The 22,843-nt window shown below is 32.1% G+C and overlaps 1 protein-coding gene across 2 annotated transcripts in view; it reads right to left on the bottom strand.

The window, feature by feature from the left end:
- Nucleotides 1-16,501, bottom strand: part of LOC134725409 (uncharacterized) — a 41,359-nt gene extending 24,858 nt beyond the window's left edge. For both annotated transcript variants that reach the window (XM_063589212.1, XM_063589213.1), the window contains exons 1-3: nucleotides 16,394-16,501; nucleotides 2,726-2,811; nucleotides 1,839-1,989 (exon numbers count right to left, since the gene is read on the bottom strand). In XM_063589212.1, the coding sequence (XP_063445282.1) occupies nucleotides 1,839-1,989; nucleotides 2,726-2,774 (200 nt within the window). In that variant the 5' untranslated portion in view covers nucleotides 2,775-2,811; nucleotides 16,394-16,501. The remainder of the gene's footprint in view (nucleotides 1-1,838; nucleotides 1,990-2,725; nucleotides 2,812-16,393) is intronic.
- Nucleotides 16,502-22,843: the final 6,342 nt, after the last annotated feature.

The following is a 22,843-nucleotide window of genomic DNA, read 5'->3' as shown; positions in this document are numbered from 1 at the left end:
GTTCCAGAAAAAATTCAATGTATCTACAGTGGATCTTTGACATAAATTATACTGAAATTCCTGGGATCGTTATGCAACAAAATAAGTTCATATTATTAACCAACTTACAACAATATGTATAGAAATGCCCATGCTTTATAAAAGGAAAATTTCGACATCTGGTCATTATGAACAGAGAAATCGGTACAGCCAGTCATTACGAGATCTCAGTCATGCATTACGAAATCTCAGGCATGCATTACGAAATCACACCCGTGCATTTCGAAATCACAGTCATGCATTATGAACAGATGAAACGGGACATCGATTAAATCAAAATGTCGTTTATTTCTTTAAATAAGTGTGACATTTTTTTAATTCTTTTTTAAACTTAATATCATAAAAACAAGTTTAAATGATGTTCATTGACATTGTTTTGTAACGACTTGAAACGGAAATATTTCACAGCCTTTTTCGAGTACGACTTTCGATTATTATCGCTGTTTCATTTCCGTTGTTCAATCCTCAGAATGCAGACTTCGAATAGTTAAACTGTCTGATTTATTCTTCCCAGCTACTTTTTATTTGCTAGATGAAATGAATTTTAATAGCATAAAATTAAGTATTTGGATGAGAAATCAGAAATTACATCTGACAGTCACAATGTTGACTAAAATTCCATGCGAAATTGAATACGAAAAGACAAGTTGAAGTTCAGCTATGAAATTCCTGTATGTTCTTCACGGTAAGTTTCGTACTCTTTGTTTAATCGAAGAATTAAAATCATTTTTAAAATAGAAATGTTATGAAACGGGCTTTTCTGTATTGGTCCTGTTGTAGTTTGTGGATAGCTGTATAATTTTGGATCTGAGACTCGAAGACTGTTCTTGAATGAAGTTGCCTTTATAGTTGGTTTATAAAAGTATCAATATATGGACTTTTTCATATTGGCCCTGTAACATGCCCTTGATATTAATAATGGCCTCGGACAGTTGTAAGTTGCCTCAGGGCCATTACAACCATCCTTGGCCATTATCAACACCTCAGGCATGTTACAGGGCCAATATGAAAAAGTCCATACATTAATACTATATTATCACATATTTGTTATGAATATCTTAGGTTTTGCATATGCAATAACCTCAATATTGCCCGGGGCAAAAAAGAGTATATTGATATTGTGCCCTGATTCCAAATGACGTGACATCATTGCGTCCTTAACTACAACGGCCAACAATGACGTTGTTGTAATGGAACTTTTTCCTCTTCTCTGCAATATTTAAATATGTGATAAATAGGTTATAACATGTCTTTTCCATATTGGCCCTGGTATCATCCCTCGACCCATATCATCCCTCGGCTAAAGCCTCGAGGCCGATATGAGAGTCTCAGGATGATACCAGGGCCAATATGGAAAAGGGCATGTTATTATCTGTACAAATTATTATATTATTATATCATAAATGTATCTGTATGAAGACAGTACCTAGAAATATGAAGTAGCAGTGAGAAACATTTTTCTACTGCAACCCCTCCTTCACTTCTTGCTACAGCTATGTAAGGAATAAAACGAAATGTAATTTATATTTTTAACTAAAGACAAAGTTGATTTAATATAAATACTGAAAAAGAACAGGGTTTCTAAGTGTTTGTGACCACAGCAATAAAGTAATCTTTCCTCTGACATAAAATCTTTCTTGACAAATTTTTCCTTAGATTTCATTTCCAACAGCAAACACACTAGTGTGATTTTAAAATACTCTATTGCGTTCTGTGTATTGGCAGTTTTGAACAACAGAATGAAATTATAATTACAATTCGAATTCATGAATCCTTAAAGTTTTATACATTGTTTATACCTATATGCATCCTCTAAGATTTTATTTTCCACCAAACAGACCGATGTAACCTCCCAGTTTGCTTTGAAATTCCTGTCCAGGAATGATCTCTGCAAATTGTCCAACACATCTTGTGCATCTCTACCCTTTACTGCTACACTCCTTAAATTATCTGAAATAATAAAAATCAACATCCCTTTAAAAAAATGGCAATATTACAGATCCTTCTTAATTAATATCCACCAAGAATTCAAGAATTAAATGAAGTTTACCCATTTGTAATAAATGACTTCTTGGTTTTCAATTAAACTTGACTCTGCATAATTAGCTTTTATAAAACTTTATATAAAATAGACGCAGGATTTGCAGTTAAGCGAAAACAAAAATTTCCCGTTTGTTTTAGGCTATATACAGCTGATTGTTTTGTCCTCCAGTTATTTTATGACAAACAAATGGCAATAATTTCAGTGATCTCATATTAATGCTGAGTTCACACGTAATTTTGAATTCGATTCGCATTAACTTATTCGCATTTGAAACGTTTTACGTCCTAACGTCAATTCTAATTTGAATTACAATGCGCTTTAAATTTGCTGTACTGTCCAAACGACATTAACTTTTAATTCATATTAACAAAAGCGTACTTTTAATTCGAATTATCCGTAGCCAATGCAAATTAATTTGAATTAAAAAGGAAGAGCGTGTGAACACGATTAGTGAAATCAGTTCACATTCGACTCAAATTCAATTTGAATTAAATGTATGTGTGAACGAGGCATGTGAATAGTGTTTTGGTACTGGTATTTGAATTCCAATAATGAAAACATACTTCACAATACAATGACACAATCAAACAATCAATCACATCTTTCTAGTACAGCATAACTTGTGTCTCTGGACAAACATACCTTTTGTGGCTTGTCTTTTGATTTTTGGAATATTAAAGTTGAAATCCATATTTGGTTCATGTTACAAAAGATTCCCATACCATTTTCTGAAAAGAGAAACAAATTACAAATGTATTATACAACATCTTTCATTTAATATGATTACAGCTTAAAGAAATGATATATAACTGGTATAAAGTCTGGTAACCAAGCTAAATGTCCTATAAAGTAAATAAATATTGTTAGGAGACACATTTAAATGATGATTAATGAATTTTTTTATCAGATGATACACTGCTACTGGCTTTCTCTTACATACATGTACATGCTAATTTTGTTAAGGTTTAGGTACATGTATACAAGAATGAATGCTCCAAACTTCAATTTTTGTTTTATACAATTTTTAAAAGTCTTTCAAGTCTGTCACACAGTTAAGAAAATCTCTTTTAATCAAAAGGAGTTTCTGCTGTATCAAACAGGCCATGTAAAAACTACCAAACTATCCATTATATCAATTCACAGCTGTACCACAACAGTAAAGGTGATCACAGACAGATGGACTCATATATATAGGCATAACACTTTTATATTCTCCTCAGAGTATGAAATCAAAGGAGTAGGTTCAGTAAGACCCCTTTTTGGCCCAAAAAATATAGCAGTTTTACAAAATTGTTTAGATGTAAACTTTTAGTTGTTTCTTGGAAGGGATAAGGCCTCTGTTACATAAATATGGGCTGTTTCTTTTTACATTACAATGCCCATATATATCGGATACTTGCATCATTAAGTCATGCTAAATTACTAAAATCTTCACAATTTCTGCATTTTAGTTGAATTTTAGACGGTGTCCGTCTTAAATGAAAGTGGCCGCATTCGTGTTCATTCTTCATATTGAAATGTAAGTTGTGTTTAATGATAATACGTGACATATATAAAGGTCGAGGATGAACAAGGATGCTGACACTTTCATTTTTGACAAAAACCATCTGAAAAGTGACAGTTTTTGGCATATTTAATAGATTTTTCATATTTATCTATAGAATCGGAGCCTTTTTAATGAGTGAATCAGTTAAAATCTATCACAAAAAATAATTGAATCAATTGAAATAGACATTTAAGTGTTTAAAAAGTGTCCAAATTCTTTTTGTCAGATGAACTTGAAATTTGAGGCGTAAACCGGCCCTACTCCTTTGTCTTGAGATCCTTTTTTATATTTCTAAGACAAGCCATTAGCAAATAGGCAGAACTATGAGGTAAACATGGAATAGAAATGGCAGCAACCACAGTTAATCAAATCAGGACCTGCTTCACAAAGTTTGAACAACAATAGGAACAGTTACATCAATATTACATTATTTGACAAAAGTCAACTGTGCCATATAGGGAGACAGACCCTTAGATTCAGAATTCTATCAAAACTTACAAATATTCAGTCACAGTAAATTATTTCCTCTGGTTTGACACCAGGAGAGTGATTAATAACATGATTTGTTTATTAATGGAATGTTATAACAATTTAGCAGCAAACAAAATTTGACAGAACACAGGTAAGTAACATATGAAGTGTTCCAGTAGGAACATAAGTATTAACTAGTTAGATATACTGTTCCCAGGTTATTTTTGTAGTCTAGGGAATACATTTTGAAGTACCATAGAACATAATTAGTAAAGAAATATTTAAACTCTTAAAAGGGCATATTTCTTAAATTTTGTCACAATCAACAAATTGATAGTATCTTATTTTGTAGTTTAATTTCCTATGGAAATATAAGAAAAAAAATTGGAATATTTTTTTAGCTAGATAATGCCACTATTTATAACTAAACCAGTGAATGTAGCTCAATGCAAATAAGCAAGATGCAGATTCAAGATTTTGAAAAAGGGGGGAGGGGCTACTAACAAGACATCATCAGAAGTTGGACTAATTTGAACATATATAGTTCCATTTAGGGTGGGATTAAGGCTTGGCAAAAAAATAATTCACCCCAAAACCGAAAATCTTGATCTGCCCTTGATCTGTGAACCGAAAAACTCTGACTCAGCATTTGGCAGATTTTGCTAGTTCCCACAGGATAGAAAATAAATAAGTATGAGTTATCTCCCATATACCAACTAGATAATTATCAGGATTGTTGAAAAAGTACTTGGTTAAGAATTCCAAACTATGGGAACAGACTAAACAGTTCAATATCTAAGATAAATGTTTTACTGAATTTAAATACTGGACTATTACTGGTACTAAGAATTTAAAACACAAATAAATTATATGAATGGTACATATTTATTTATTATAAAAGAGAGAGGAAATATATAAAAGCTAAATTGTCAATCAAACTCATTCATCTCAATTAACTAACAGCCAGCAACCAGTGGTGGATCCAGAACTCATTGTAAGGAGGTTGCCCACTGACTGATCTAAAAGGGGGAGACAGCTCTAGTCATGCTTCAGTGATACTCTATATAATCCACCAAATTTTTCCCACAAAAGGGGAGGGGGCCTGGGCGCTTCAGGACCCCACTAGATCTGCCTAGGGCACCATGGCTATAAAAGAAAAAGACCCAAGACAAGCAAGTTAAATGGGGCAATACTATAAAGTCTTTCAAAATTATAGGTTAACTAAAGCACCAAACATTCATCTTTTGTGAATTGTCAGTTAAGGCATGACTTTTCCAATGTTTTTTTTTTAAATCCATTATTTCATTGCCATTGGAAACACACTTTTTTAAACATCCTTTAAACTGAAACAATTCCCCCCCCCCCCCCCCCCCCCCCCCCCCAGGAATTTAAAATCTAATCACAATTTTTTAACATTAACCAAAATCCATGAAAATCTCTTGATCTAACTGTAGTGATGTTTAATTTGAGAAACTGATATAATCAGAAAACAAAATTAACATAGAAAGGTACCCTTAGTAAATTTTAATTCACAAGATCTGTGCCCTGAAAAAGTTATGGAAACCATTATTAGTTTACTTAACCCACAAAATATTGATGATACAAAAAATATATGCCATTACATACAATTATGCTTTGAATCTTTGTAATTTTATTCATTTAACCTTGATTTGATATTTTGTCATACATAATATATATTTATTCATGTGATGTAATATCATGTTAATGTGGGGGAAGACATCATTATACTTGTATTGATTTTCCTGATTTAATAAAAACTTGAAAACTTGAGTATAATTTTTTCATCTTATTTCCATCTAAAGTCATAGATATAAATGTAGTTGCAAATTATGACTTATTAAGTATCTGAAAACTAATCAAATCATGAATTCATAATTTGCGATTAATGAATCATGAAAATGAGGTTACAGTTTAGATAAAGCAGGCACACCATATATTCTTAGCACAAAAACTTGACCTATTTGGAATAGTATCTTGTCTGAGGAATTTACCAAATGATGAAAGCTCATGATGGAAAACTTACAATGAACACTATGAATAGGGACAAGGTAACATGAACCCTGTCAGAAGGACATGTTCGAGGCATAAGCATTTTATACACCTGGTATTTGAAATCCAGTCGATCTATGATTTTATATCACAAAAAAAAACAACAACCACAATCAATCATCTTTGCTTGACAATTTCATTAGTATGCAAATATTTTTTCTTTTGTACATTAAAAATGGAAATTACACTTGATGAATATCATCTTTAGCAGTAAATTATACCTTTGTGCATTACAATATTTTACGGTGGATATATACTAAGCATCTCTTTATATACATAAGAGCTATATCCATATTTCAAATCTTCGCGTAATTTTTCCATTAGCTAACATTTTATTTAAACTTTTAATTAGTATCAAATAAAACAACACAAAAATCTTGTACCTGTTCTAGTTCATGATAATAAAGTCTAAAATATTAATTTTGGGAGAAGGAAAATGTTTGTTCACCAAGTCTTCCTGTTTTGTTATGTACTATAGTAAAAAGGAATTCCTTTATATACCTTTCAAGGTGCTTAATATTGCTAATTACCTGGGAGGACATATTTTAATTCCCATTGTGTGGGGGTGGGGTCCATTATACGTTCTGTGGTTTAAAGCTGGTCTTATTCCATTAAGGATTTTTTCCCTTAAAATCATTACAAGAGATTATGCCTAAACAAATGCATGTTAAAAGCTTTACAAGATACTAAAGCCTCAGGCTGATATCACCTCCCCAATATTGTGAATGGATACTGTCATGTTTATCATTCTCTTGGAAAAAAGGTTGATGGCAATTTACACTTCATACTTGAATGATTTTGGTCAATTATCAAGATTCAATTCTTTTGGTTCAGTATAATATTTAATACAGTAAGAGATAGGATTGAAAGTGTTAATGTACAAATCTGAACTTAAAAAAAAATAGGTAATGGGAGATAACTCTGGTAGGATTGACTATGATATTGTCAATGCAAACCTTTGAATAAAGAAACACAAAAAGGAATTTTTGTGGATGGATTGCTGTATGACAACATCCTTTTTGGTTTATGATTTATTGACAGGGATCAAACTATGATCTATAGAAGAATTGTTTTCTTCAGAAAATTTAATATTAGAAACAAAATGAGAACATTTGTATGTACTTCTCTGAAAGATAGATATATTAAAATGGTAAAATTTGGAGTAGTATAAGATGCATTTCATGTCTGTTTGGATGGACAAGAAAGTGTATATAAAGATCAACACCACATGAATGGTTGGCATCTACATAGACCTATCAATTAACCAAAAAAATCTAATATTTCAGGAAAATATGCAATACAAACTGAAAGAAATAAAGTCTATTATGTTCATGTTGTTCATACATTTGTAATCTCCTTTTATAGAAATAATCTGAATTTTTCCAGACAAGGGGGTCCCTCCTCCTTTTAGGAGCTACATGTACGTATAATTAATGTAGAGACTTAATTTTTGAATGTCACACTCCAAATGTTGCTTCTTTGAGGCCCCCTTTGAAATCCTGGATCCACATTTCATCTGTTTTAAATGTATCAACAGATGAATATTGAGGATTTCTGTGACACCACAATGATTCATTATAGGAAAGGATGTATCCAAATATGCATAAATATTAAGCAACAAACAAGTAAATAAATAATTTTCAACATACAAATTTACAGTCTATATAAAAAAAATATCATCAGCAAGAAACTGCATTGGTTCTGGTTTTATGAAATAACTTTAAAGCCAGCAAGCAAATTCTTCCATAAAAGCTTTAATGACTTCTGGTGCTTCCTTGATATTTCAAATAATCAGGGATTTCTATTGAAATTATATTGTGTGGTAAGCAAAATGCAACTCTTCATTTTGTATAACCTCATCACTTAACCTGAGGCTCACAGGAGATTATTTCAATCACCTGGCACAAAAATCAACACTGGCTCATCATTTATGCTGCTATTATAGTTTTTATGACATATGCCAATAATTAAAAAAATATTTTTTTTTCTTAAATATCAAAACTTTTAAACAAAGGCTTGTTTCATAGTCAATCCATGAATTCAATTATGTACATCTATTTCTGGATCTTATCTTGCTGTTAACATTTTCTCTAATTAATTGTCTGGATGAGGGTTCTTTATTTTTTAACAGAACTTTTTTTTAATTAAAATACTCTTAGGACGATAGTGGACAAGTACATATTGAACAGATTGTTGCTGAACAAAAGTTTTTTAGTAAGTTACCAACAGTCTCTTTTTATGGCAATATGTCCAGTCAATCTTGCAACAGAAGATTTTAAAGTTTTAATCTTTATCGTACTACCCCAAATATACACAGAAAAAAGTCCCATAAAATCTAACTTGAGGAACACTAAAAAAGTTATGATTTAAAATTCCTATGGAGATTTGCATTGATATGGGAGATAACTCTGCAATACAATAAAAAAAAATCAAAATTATAACTTAGTCTTTACCACTTCTTTTCAACAGAATGTATAGATTCTTGATATTTTAGCCATCTTTAGAGCATGTAGAGTATGACAAACAACTTGAAAGTGTTTTTATATCTTTTAACAAGCTACATTCTAGATTTCATTATTCTTTAGTTAACCATTTATTACATTTTTCAGCCCGTCAAGGTAAAGAACTGAAATTGAATTAAACTAATTAAGCAAATGCCATTCTCTAAGTAGGTTTAAAGTTTCTTTAAACAAGGAAAATGGTGAGCAAATATATAATTAACAGATATAACCAATACCAAATTTCTTTAAAGAAAAATGTGCAAAAAAAGTAAAAATACCCATAACATTTCGGGTTTGAACATTTTATGAGCAAAAGATTATATAACTTGGTCAAAAACGAACTTATAACCCCATCAAAAATCATATTTTACATGAATTTAAGAAAAGCTAGAAAAAAAAGATTCAACTTTTGTGGAGTTATCTCCCTTTCCAATGTTCATAAGAAATGAAAATGCAAAATTGGGTATTCCTCAAGTTAGGTTTTATGAAACTTTTTTCTGTGTATATTTGGGGCTTAATGTTAAAAATTAGAACTATAACATTTTCTGTTGCCATTAGTTTGAGGTTCAAACTTAGTTTGACTGGACTATGAAGAAAAGGTCAAGGATAGATTAATTCTTCCATTCAGATATGTTCACCTTACACTAAAATTATAGTTGACCTATTGTAAATTTAGTTTATATTATTTGAAAACTAGGTAAAGGTCAGATGAGACATACCAGACTGATGTGTACACCTTACATTCATTACATATATACCACATATATGACATAATGCTCATAGTATGGGAGAAATAGACCTTATCAAGTAACTTTGTCCTTGGTCACTGATCATCAAATGAGGTCAAGGGCATGTAAGAAAGGTGGACATGTAGATATTGCAAGTAACCCATGAACCTTGCACTTAATCCTTTAACCCCCCCCCCCCCCCCCCCCCCCCCCCCCCCCTGAAAACAAATAAGCACTGTTAAAGTCAATGTTCTGTTCGAATACTGTTAGAGTCGAGTTTCTGAGTCCAACGAACCCCCTCTTAGAAATTCCTGGCTATGGGCCTGGTCAACAAAATTTTGTTGTGAAATTAAATATTTGATGCATTTTGTGCCTTTTATATCAGCAAAACGGTTGTAGCACTGCTCATCTGTTTTACCTAAGATGACTGCTAAGTTTTAAAATAATTACTGATTTACATTTTCTTTAACTCAGAGTTTCAAAATCTTTCATAATTACATGCATCTTTATACTTGCAAATAAAAAAGGGTAACCTAGACATAATTAATTAACAAGAGGCTCTCAAGAGCCTGAATCGCTCACCTGATTTTTTTTGGTTTAATCTCTCATCAATGATTATTTTGGCTTTTCAATTTATTTAAATGTTCTTTGAATCGTCCTATTTTCTTCAAAAGCAAAAAAAAAATCATTTTCTCCTATGTTCTATTTTAGCCATAGGAGCTATGTTTCTTGACATACAAGGAAATGAAATATAAAATTTATACTAGATACTCTGAAACTCATTTAGCCTAAGTATGGCTGAAATTGATACAGCAGTTTCAAAGGAGAAGATTTCTTAAAGTTAGCAAATATGATGAACAAATTGTGAAAAATTGTCATTAAAGGACAATAACCCCTTAAGGGGTCAGTTGACAATTTTGGTCATATAAACTTATTTGTAGATCTTACTTTGCTGATCATTTTTGCTGTTTACAGTTTATCTTTATCTATAATAATATTCAAGATAATGATCAAAAACTTCAAAATTTCCTCAAAATTACCAATTAAGTGACAGCAACCCAACAATGGGTTGTTTGATTCATCTGAAAATTGTAGAGCTGATAGATCTTGACCTAATGAACATTTTTACCCCATGTCAGATTTGCTCTAAATGCTTTCGTTTTTGAGATATAAGCCAAAAACTGCATTTGACCCCTATGTTCTATTTTAAGTAACGGCAGCCATGTTTTTTGACGGATCAAAAATTGAAGCACACACTTTGTGCAGGATAATCTAAGGAACAATCATGCTAAGTTTCATCCAAATCTATTCAGTAGTTTCAGAGGAGAAGATTTTTTAAAGTTAGCAAATATGATGAACAAATTGTGAAAAATTGTCATTTATAAAGGACAACAACACCTTAAGGGGTCAATTGACAATATTGGTCTTATTAACTTATTTGTAGATCTTACTTTGCTGATCATTTTTGCTGTTTCCAGTTTATCTTTATCTATAATAATATTCAAGATAATGACCAAAAACTGCAAAATTTCCTTAAAATTACCAATTAAGTGGCAGCAACCCAACAATGGTTTGTTTGATTCATCTGATAATTTCAGGGCTGATAGATCTTGACCTAATGAACATTTTTACCCCATGTCAGATTTGCTCTAAATGCTTTCGTTTTTGAGATATAAGCCAAAAACTGCATTTGACCCCTATGTTCTATTTTAAGTAATGGCAGCCATGTTTTTTGACACATCAAAAATCGAAGCACACACTTTGTGCACAATAATCTAAGGAACAATCATGCTAAGTTTCATCCAAATCCATTAAGTAGTTTCAGAGGAGAAGATTTTTTAAAGTTAGCAAATATGATGAACAAATTGTGAAAAATTGTCATTAAAGGACAATAACCCCTTAAGGGTTCAATTGACAATTTTGGTCATATTAACTTATTTGTAGATCTTACTTTGCTGATCATTTTTGCTGTTTACAGTTTATCTTTATCTATAATAATATTTAACATAATGATTTCCTTAAAATTACCAATTAAGTGGCAGCAACCCAACAATGGTTTGTTTGATTCATCTGAAAATTTCAGGGCTGATAGATCTTGACCTAATGAACATTTTTACCCCATGTCAGATTTGCTCTAAATGCTTTCGTTTTTGAGATATAAGCCAAAAACTGTATTTGACCCCTATGTTCTATTTTAAGTAACGGCGGCCATGTTTTTTGACGGATCAAAAACCGAAGCACACACTTTGTGCAGGATACTCTAAGGAACAATCATGCTAAGTTTCATTCAAATCCATTCAGTAGTTTCAGAGGAGAAGATGTTTGAAAAATTGTTAACGACGACAGACGACGACGACGGACCCAAGTGATAAGAAAAGCTCACATGGCCTTTTAGGCCAGGTGAGCTAAAAAGTGATTTCACACTTATAGATAGTTCAGGATTGACACAATATTATAAGTTTAGGAATAGTTACTTCTGTTTGGTCACTATGTTGGAGGTATACATGCACACAAACTCGTTCATAAATCAGTCATATACCATTTAAAACAGAGGTACTTGTCTCAAAAAAAATCCTATATATATACCTTAATATAATAGGAAAAAAATTCTAAGTTTAAAAAGTAAAAGTGTTTTTTTGAACTTTTTTTTTTAATTTCTTTTAGTCTTGCTTAATTCATCACTAAGATGTGAGAATCTTTTATCAGACTTGTTTCTACTACATGATTCAAGTTGGTTAGTCAAATAAGAAAATCATCATTTTTACATCTCAATAATGGTGACCAAGGGAAGTAACTCACATTATGCTATATTCTATAGGTTGAGAGTTCAACACATGTGGAAGATCCAGTGGGTTGTAACTCCCCCCTTTTTTTGAGGATCAATGCATTTGAATGGGGACATATTGTTGGAAACCCCCCCCCCTTTTTCAAAATGGCTGGATCTGCCCCTGTTTATCATTTTGATTTACCACCTTTTGCATGACCTTACCATTTCTTTCAAATATGCAACAATTAAAGATGATATGCCTGGCAGAAAATATTTCTACCAATGACAACACTGTACATGTATTTTGAATTATAATAAAATTAAATCAATTTTAATCGAGGCACAAAGCCCAAATCAATTAAATAATTCATTCATGTTCATTTAGAACTAAACACACATCTCTTACATAACAAAATAAATTTGCAGAATGTAGAATTTGTCAACTGTTTTCATTGATATTTGTTCACTCATAGAAATACATTGTAATGACTATTATATCTATTGTTCACTTAACATCCAGCAGCAAATATTTCATGCATACATGTATTCAGGATGAAAACAAATTAACAATTAATATACAATACCCTACAATGTAGGTTTTGCTAACATGATAAAGGGCAAGAAATTTTGTCTGCTACTGGAAATTAAAGGATGTACAGGAGAGAAATACATGAAAAGACTTGCAAAACTACACTAATATTACCAACCCTCCAATATATATTCAAGGGTTCGAGACTTAATAAACATGATGCAGAGCGTGTGAAACTTTCCCTACACAAGTTATCAAATTTAACAGCCCAATTTAAACAAGACATGTAATTATACAAGTGAACTCAAAAGGTTGCCATCTTTAACACAAGTTCTACTGCAAGATGGAAAAGTGTCACGGAAAAGAAGTTCCTTCATAATATAGGTTCCAAAAGGAAAAAGAATTCTGGAACATTATTTCCACAGGAATAAATATTACAGTATATGTTCCCAACGGAATAAATGGTATGGAATATTTGTTCCAAAAGGAATAGATATTATGACAATGTTTATAACAAAATTTCCATTGGAACTTCTGTTACATTTGTAGGTGGAACAAATATATGTCTAGGCAACCATACTCATAATCAGTGGCGGATCGAGAAATTTTCATAAGTGGGGGCCCACTGACTGACCGAAGAGGGGGCCCGCTCCAGTGATTCCCTTAATAAGCAACCAAATTTTTTCCCAAAAAGGGGGGGGGGGGGGGGGCTGGGCCCCCTGTGCCCCCCTAAATCCGCCTCTGATAATAGCCTTAAAAATTCCAATTACTTCAAGGAACAACATTTTATTGTATTGAATTACAGCAGCAGCAGTCAATTGATGTGCTATCTGTTATAGTTAGCTACAAAATAGACTGTAATTAAAAAATAACAAAAATAAAACTTTAAATTCTGTCAGGAAAACAAACAAAAAAGTAACTATAAACACACAAATGTTTTGCAAAGTTTATCATACAAGGTTTGTCCTTTGTTTTTAAATTTAAAAAAAGTGAATATGTTTTATCTGGTCATCTAATTCACATCACACTATAAGTTAAAACAGAGACATGTATACACATATGTGTATATATGTCTCTGGTTAAAATAACAAAAAGGCGTCAGATAGCCAATAGTATTGAATGAATATAACAAGTCAACAGAGAACACAATTTTTGTAGGCTTTATCTTATCTTGTGTTAGTGCAGTAGTGGTTATACATTGGCTGCATTCTACTTTGAGTTTTTGTCTCTTTGACACATTCCCAATTTCTATTCTCAATTTTATGTTGCAAAAACAAATAAGTCTCAGATGACACTTTATAGGAAATTGCTCATCTTACATTTTTCTTTTGTGTGCATCATGTGCATGCTGTGTGTGTGATGTATATCTACAAATGTATCTCTTATTTCTAAAACATTGAACATTTCAGAGTTAAAAAAAATAATTTACAATGAATCATGTGAATTGCATGTCTCTGGTATTTGTTCTAAATTTAATATACATGTATGATTATAATGAGCTCACTGTTTTTATTTTGTAACAAAAAATTTGTTCCGGCGTGATATTTGTTCCGCGGGAACAAATTTCATATGAAATATGTTCCACCGGAACTTATGTCACAGAAAATTTGTTCCTGCACTATAAAATTTGTTCCGGAACTAATTTTTTAAACAAGTGTGAAATAAGTTCCGGAACAAAAATTACAGCACCATGAGTTTTGTTCCAATACTAAAATTTAAAAGAAAAGGTGAAATAAGTTCCTGTGATATTAGTTTTGAACAAAGGTATTTTATAGAAATCAATGAAAAAGTTCTGCTCGAACCTATTTCGCAGAAAATAAGTACTGTGCTTGCATGGGGTACATTTGCAATTGAATGCATGACTGTAGGATGAAGATAAGAAATAAAAGCGATGATAATGTATCATAATTTGTATCTATGTTTTATCCTTTATGTGGTATTCGACCTCCTTGTTTCCTGTTGATCTGTCACGAGTGTTCTTATCATACATGTACTTAGCTATGGTCATTGCACAGTTTTTAAAGAGTGTGTCGTTTGTTTCTTTGTCTTTTAAAATAATTGATCAGTCACTTTGTCCTTTTTTTAAAAGTACAAATGTTCATCTTTAACTATGATACTTTTTTTTTGGGGGGGGGGGGGGGGGGGGGATGACTTTTATTATTATTTCTTATTCTACTCTTTCCTGGTTCATAATCGTCATTTTTAGTATTATTAATTGAGTATGTTATTTAACTTTTGCTGAACTCCACATGATCCAAATTGGATGTTTACACTTTTTATTTATTACATTATCAATATAATACAGACTAAATACATGTTTTTTATAATGACTTTAAACTGACTGATGACAAGTGCTCAGTATATAAGATAACTTGTTTAACCAGTGGAACATATTTCACAGACAAGGAACTTATTTCACCAGGTGAGAAACAAATCTCACAAATCCAGAACTTATTTCACCAGGTAAGGAACAAATCTCACAAACATGGAACTTATTTCACTTAGGTAAGGAACAAATTTCACCAACCCAGAACTTATTTCACCAGGTAAAGTGTGGAACTTATTTCATATAGATGGAACAAATTATATAGAAATTGTCTGTGTAAAAAGTTCTCCCAGAACATATTACCTGTGAAATTAGGTCCACTGGAACTTTTTTCACAGGAACAAATTTTGGCTCATTTTTTGACACACCTGTTTAAAAAGTAGTCTCAGTATGTATGTATGTACTGGTAAATGCCTCCGATATCCGAAGAACCCCTCGAAAGCTGCGAGGGTACAGTGGCATCCATGTACACTCCCTAACGGGATTAATGGAGATGTGTCACTAACGTATATTTATACGACAATTATTTTTACAAGGACAAACAATCCCCACCCAATTCAACACAAAGGGAGTGCTAGGACACCGGGAAGTCTGTTATTGTGGTGGAGGAAGCCGAAGTACTCGGAGAGAACCACCGGGCCACTCGGTGGAAACAGACAAACCAGAGAGATATCAGAAGATTGATCTCCAGGTCAAAGTAGGGACACTTTGACCAACCGAGGCCCCCAACGTACCCATTCTAGTTTAATCTCCGGTCTGGGTACCAGAGATGTGTGTGAGAGGGTGAAAATTACCCTTCTAATGTACTGATATTTTTAGCACCCCGAGTGAGAATCGAACTCGGGACCTTCAGCACTGTAGCCATCGGTCTTAACCACTAGACCACGAACTCACACTTTTTTTCAGTTTTTTTTTAAAGGAAACTTTTATCTATATGATAATATTAGTCCAATATTGTTTCATTTTAATATGTGTGTCAGACCGCTATGATGTGTTGTTGTTTAAAAATTACAACCATTTAACCTGGTGATATAATTATCATTTATGTATTTTGTCTAATTTGTATATTTTTACATTATCCCTTCCAATCACGTGGGCCGTCGTGACGTCTGAAATTAAAGTTGGCAATCCATAACTGAAAAGAAAAATCAACCATTGCTGCCATTTCATATCTTCGTCGTCATTTCCACTTCCAAAATTCTGCAAAAAGACTTAAATATCTATTAAAACTCCTGCAATAATACTTTGTGACCATGTTTTTGATCCCATCGAGTCTCGATTTCTGCGCTTGGCGACCACCGAGTACTCAACAGTTCACAAACAAATGATCGAATAAGATGATTCCACCAAAAGCTTCTCCCCTCATACTTACAAAGAAAATTTAAATTATCTTCATTCTGAAATAAAACTAAGCATTTCATAAAATTATCTCCGTTTCTTTATCCTTTGACGGAAAGTTAAGCAATGGCTGTCTGGAGACTGACCAATCAGAATTGAACAAAAAGTATCAATAAATTCTATGAGTTATCTCCCTTACCCCATTAGTTTATTTCATGCTGCTCAGTACACACTACATTTATTTTTATTTCAGCGATGGTCATTTGTACTGGATTTTATTCTGAGTGAATAAAATTTTAATGATAGGAAAAAAGATTAAACTGCATTAAAGAACAACAAAAAAACCTCTGACATATTTTATGTAAAATGCACATTTTCTTACTCTTGTACGTTAATCTTGGCTGGGTAACTTATGAATTAAGTGAAGATGAAAGTTACCAGTATCTATACTGAGAGGATCGAATTACCAGAAGTTAACATGGGATAGGAGGGTCTTGTCTTTTCGAAATCTGCTTTGTACGAGATTGTAGTTAATATTTCGATCGCACTCTGTCTCTGATGTATTTATCAGTGACGCCGACATCACCCATTTTAGATATATGTCATATATGTATGTTCCTGCAAGAAGTTGCAATAGTAAACAGTGTTTTAAAAATTATTTAAAATATTCTTGTTCTTTCCCATGCGATATCACCGTCAACTATAATGATGTTCCACTATTCTTATTTACCAGTCCACACTAAGGATAGAGGACATAGAGGGTCAGCAAATAGGTTCAAATGTTTACATCTAGTCCATGGTTTCGGTGTTAGATACACTAATCATACTACAAAAACTCCTGGTATAGATAGTACCAGGACTATATACTATGAAGTTAAAGTTAAACACATGATAGCGGAAAGGAATGTGGAAATATTAAAGACATTAGAGGCCCGGAAAATTGCCCATAGAGAAAATAGTAGAAAATTACATAATAAAGGATTGAGAAACTCTATCTATGAAGGACACAAAAAAGTAAAGAAATGAAAATACTGGTGAGGTGCTAAGATAAAGACAAGATATAGTCTACTTAGGGTGCTAAAATATAAAGAATCATTGAAAGAATTAGCAAACAATTGAGACTTTTGAAAAATCACCAATTAAAAGAAAAAGAATATTTAGTTAAAGTTTGGTTTCCGAGTTATCTCATTTTTATCGGCTTATCTTACACCTTATTAGTGACGGTATACGTTTTCCAGCATATTTGGAAAATATCGAGCTTCTCTTTTACAACAAGCATCTAAACTCGGGCCTCTCAACTCGCCGCGAAAACTAAGGATTTTCTTATTCCAGGAATAAAATACCTTAGCTGTATTTGGCACAACTTTTTTGGAATTTTAGATCCTCTAATGCTCTTCAACTTTGTACTTGTTTGGCTTTATAAAGTCTTATGTAGACAAAACGCGCATCTAACGTACTAAATTATAATCCTGGGAACCTGTGACATAACTATTTACACCAATGGGTCGATGTCACTGCCGGTGGACGTTTCGTCCCTAAGGGTATCACCATCCCAGTAGTCAGCACTTCTGTGTTGACTTGAAAATCAATAAGTGGTCATTTTATTTATATAAATTTCCGATTTTTCGAAAAACTACGGATTTTCTTATCCCAGGAATAGACTACCTTAGCCGTTTTTGGCACAACTTTTTTGAATTTTGGTTCCTCAACTATGCTTTTCAACTTTGTACTTGTTTGGCTTTATAACTATTTTGATATGAGCGTGACTGATGAGTCTTATATAGACGAAACGCGCGTCTGGCGTACTAAATTATAATCCTGGTACCTTTGATAGTCTTGATAACTATATCAACATGTTATTATCAAGTTTATTTGAACAGGATTAAGGGGACCTATGCTTTTACTAAAAAGTTACCGCCACCCATCAGCCTCCATTCTGTAAAGAAAGTATATAAACTTAGTAATAAAAATGATAAGAAAAGAAAAACTAATATAAAATTAGGAGATGATGTGCTAAATTGTCAAAAGACACTAAAACTGAGTCCAAATGAAGTGGATTAAAACTACTATAGATCTACAACAATGAGCAAAATACCGCATTATATTTGTTGTGTTCCGCTGTGATACTGTTTCAACACTGTTTCATATTACGGGTAAACTGGCGCTCACAATTAAACATGCACATAATCAAGTTAGGGCCCATGATATCAGATGCCAACAATTCGTTGCTTGTCAGATTCAGATTCAGATTTTTTTATTAAATAAATAATATTAGATCATATTATATTACTGTTCTCCATTATACAAATCATATGATAATAAACAAAACAACAATAAACAAAACAACATTTCAAAGTTTCACATGTTATATAGGTATATATATATAATACAATTGTACCCATATATTTTTAAGAATTGTTTCTTATTTCTAACGCATCTCTAATTTTGTATAAATAATTACATTCAGTAATTCTGCAGTAATTAATATTTTGTGGATTCAAAGTTTAGAAACTGAAAAATAATCATAACAAAAATCTTTTAAATCTAAACCATAAGATTGGAAAACATTTGCCTTGTATCTTTTTGTATGTATACCAAAACATGTTCTTTAGTCTCTACTACAATCTGAGACTACTACAACAGCTACAGTGCAAATTTGCAAAAACGTTGTTCAGTCTTGGAATTTTTGGTTTATTATCTAAGTTACCCCATTCTATATTTAAACAATGAGCACTGATACATTGTACGTAGTTGTGTCTTGAATTTTACTTTTTATATTTTTGGTTAGATTATGATTGGTTTCAAGATAGTAGGGAACACAATTTGAAACCAAAAAACTACTAAAATTTCAAAAGCAACAGTTTACTGTCTGCAGATTTGATTTTTTGTAGTTGTAAGTCAGGTTGCTTTATTATCAAACTATTTTTAACTTGAAACATTATTATTTGTTATTTTTGTTGTACCAAGTTTAAGTACTTTGAATACTTTATTCCAGTAGCAGTGATTATATTTCGTTGGTTGCTCTCCGACATGCATCATGATGCGGCTCAGTGTGGGTCTAGTTCAAGATATTTTTTTCAGACTACTAGTAAATGAAACTTAAAAGATCTTAAAAGTTTTTATTGCCATTTGAAAATGAAAGACTAGATCTACACTTTGTTCGCAAACAACTTGAAATAAACGTTATGTTCGACTATTGTTTAGAGCTATAAAAGCAGGTTTTGGAAGTCTTTGAAAAGGACAGAAACAAATTTGCTTTGTAAATAATCAAACAATTTAATTTGTAGATCTGCACATCTAAGAATGTATTTTCATCAGAGACTTATCACTCGGCTGCAGCAGATCTCCTACTTATGAGGTCCCTCATGGGGGGGGGGGGTCATAGTAATCACATAATCACCATTCTTTTGCCAATATAATCACATAATCATTAAATATTTGCTTATCTTTAGTAATCAAATAATCATAAACTAAAAATACAGTCCTAGGTAATCAAATAATCATGAAATATTTGGCTTAATAATCAAATAATCATTAAAAAAACGGCCAAGTAATCACATAATCAAAAACCCCATGAGGGCCCTCACTTATTTATTCATCATTGTACAGGGGCGGATCCAGCCATTTAAAAAAAGGGGGGTCCAATCCAGATATATAGGTCCCATTCAAATGCATTGATCTGCCAAAAAAACGGAGGGGGTTCCAACCCCCGGACCCCCTGTATCCGCCAATGTTGTAATTAATATGGCATTTTCTTAATAGGGCATTTTTGGTCTTTTTTCAACATTTGAGTATATCAAGAGAAGTTAACTCTATTTCCCGCGTCAATATTGATATAAACAACCGGAAATGGGGATGCTGAGACTACTGAGCTGCATGGACTAAAACAGAGATAAACAGACAACGAGTATAATATTGCGTTTAGCTTTACTACCTGGCCTATCTTGCTACTTACCTGCTTTATATTACCACCTATGTGATGTGTTTTGTAACTTAATTATTGCATGTGTATTTAAAAATGTAAACTTGTGGTGATCTGAGTTGTAAAGTCTTGTCACAGGCACTAGACGTTCTGTCAATAGCATGAAAATATATATGGACACTATTTTCTTCCGATTGCCAATATTTGGACACTATTTTCTTCCCATTGCCAATATTTTCATGCTATTGACAGAACGTCTATAGTGCCTGTAGTCTTGTAGTAGCTGTAGAGCCAGTTGTATCTTGTATCTTGTTATATAGTATGCCGACCCCGAGATGCCGACTCTAAATGAAGCTTATTTATTATAATAAATACCTAGTCATGCAAAAGTGTTCTATTCAGAGGTTCTTTCATCAATTAAATCAATATAAATTTTGAGTCCAAATTGAATGATACATCGATAGAAAATGGGTTTGAACCCGTTTCCAAATTACCCATGGTTTGGAGTGCCCAAATTACATCCTTCCTTAGATTTACTTCATAAAAAAAATAAAGTGATAGGAGGTGTCAGAAAAACACTTGATATGGCATTTTATTTATGAAAATTGCCAGTGGCAGATCTAGAAAATGCCCCCCCCCCCCCTCCTAAATCCGCCTCTAATTGCAGCAAATTTTCTAAAACATTAATAGCCCTTATCTGAGCCTACTATTACACAGTATAGTGTGTTATAGTAGTCTCTACCCTTATAAACCGGATTTACTGACAAGTTAGAAAAATATGTAATTTGTATGTATATGAAAAGTACAAAAATTGCCAATATCAAAGGCTATTATCATTTATCAACTTTATAAACTTCCGTAAAAGACTGACTTCTGAGATTTTTTTTGGAATTTAGCACTATCAAATGATTACTCAATTATATTCACATTGCTAGTTTGGCTCATTTTAGAAAACATGTATCTTTTTGTATTTTCATTACACATTCATAATTTGAATAATGCCTCAATAATGATCAGGCTCATGCTAGCCTGACAAAAAACTTTGCAAAATTATCAAATTATCAATTTTTGGTTCATTTATGATTGAGCCTTCCAGCAGATGATTTGTAAATGTTTTCCTTTCATTATACAGTGTTTAATTCAGGTCATCTTTCTTTTGTGATTTTTCTATCTTCATAAGAATGTCTTGACATAACTGAACATAAAATAATGATCACCTAAAAAAAAAAGATAAAAAATTTATGTGACAAGGGTTGAAAAAGAAGATGTATTAATTGCCCTGTTACAAATTAGTGTGAATGTTTTCAATAAATAGTGTTCAGTGGTTGTTTTTCATGATATATATGAAGAATTTATTTAGCAGGTGTAGTTACATATGCAATATTTTCTTAGGAGAATGGCTGTGTGAGCTTTTGCAAACTCTTTAATACCTTTGTCATTTACATTTAAAAATATCATTAGTCAAGTCAAACTAACTTTTAACTTCAAATTAATTGCAACATAAAATTTAAATGTTTTAGTTCTATCCTATAGCATTTAGCCCAAAATAAACACAGAAAAAAGTCCCATAAAATTTAACTTGAGGAAAAACTCAAAATCAGCATTTTTAATTTCCTATGGAAATTAACATTGAAAGGGGAGATAACTCCACAAAATTGAGTCTTTATTTGTGAGGTTTTGGTTGATTTTTTTTAACATTTATGTAAAGTATGATACTTTGATGGGGGTTATAAGTTGGTAGTTGACTATATTGTATAATCTTCTTTACAAAAAATGTACAAATGCGAAGTGTTATGGGTATTTTATTCTTTTTGTGCACTTTTCATTAAAGAAATTGCATATTTGTGGCTCTATGACCATTTTGAAAAAATAATGTTAAATTTGGTATTGTTTATATCTTCATATTATAATTGTTCAGCATCAACCTTTTTTCAAGAAACTTAAAACCAAAAAAAGAAAAATATATGGTTCTGCTGTTGTTTTTTTTATTTGGTCGGGTTGTTGTCTCTTTGACACATTCCCCGTTTCCATTCTTTATTTTATTAATATCTTTATAAAATTTGAGATTCTTTACCTTGATATGTTGAAAAATTCCAAGAAATGGTCAACTAATGAATAACGAAATATAAATTGTAGCTTGTAAAAGGTAAAAAAACACCTTCAGAGTTGTCGGTTACACTCCCTTTCCTCCATTGAATTTTTTTTTTTGCATACTTGATTCGCATAGGAATTTTTTGATAAAATGCTGAACTTATGCTTTGAAGTATAAAGGCATTGTGAAAAACAACTATTTCATCAAATAAATTTAAGTCAGATATTCCTATGATATTCCTTTTCATATTGGATACAACCTTTATTAAGTCAACTGCAGACACTTTGTAGTCAAAGTGTTTCAACTGAGGTACTACACAGGCGTCAAAAGGCGTCATTATGGAGTAAGGGGGGTGGCGTCAAAAGGCGTCATTATGGAGGAAAGGGTTAAGACGGCTTAAATATCAAGAATCAATACATTCTGTTGAAAGATGCAGTAAAGTTACAATTTTGTATCAATTTTTATTGATA

Source organism: Mytilus trossulus, chromosome 7 (assembly GCF_036588685.1).
Source record: "Mytilus trossulus isolate FHL-02 chromosome 7, PNRI_Mtr1.1.1.hap1, whole genome shotgun sequence".
Taxonomy (NCBI): Eukaryota; Metazoa; Mollusca; class Bivalvia; order Mytilida; family Mytilidae; genus Mytilus; species Mytilus trossulus.
This window is presented reverse-complemented; position numbering and strand designations above follow the sequence as displayed.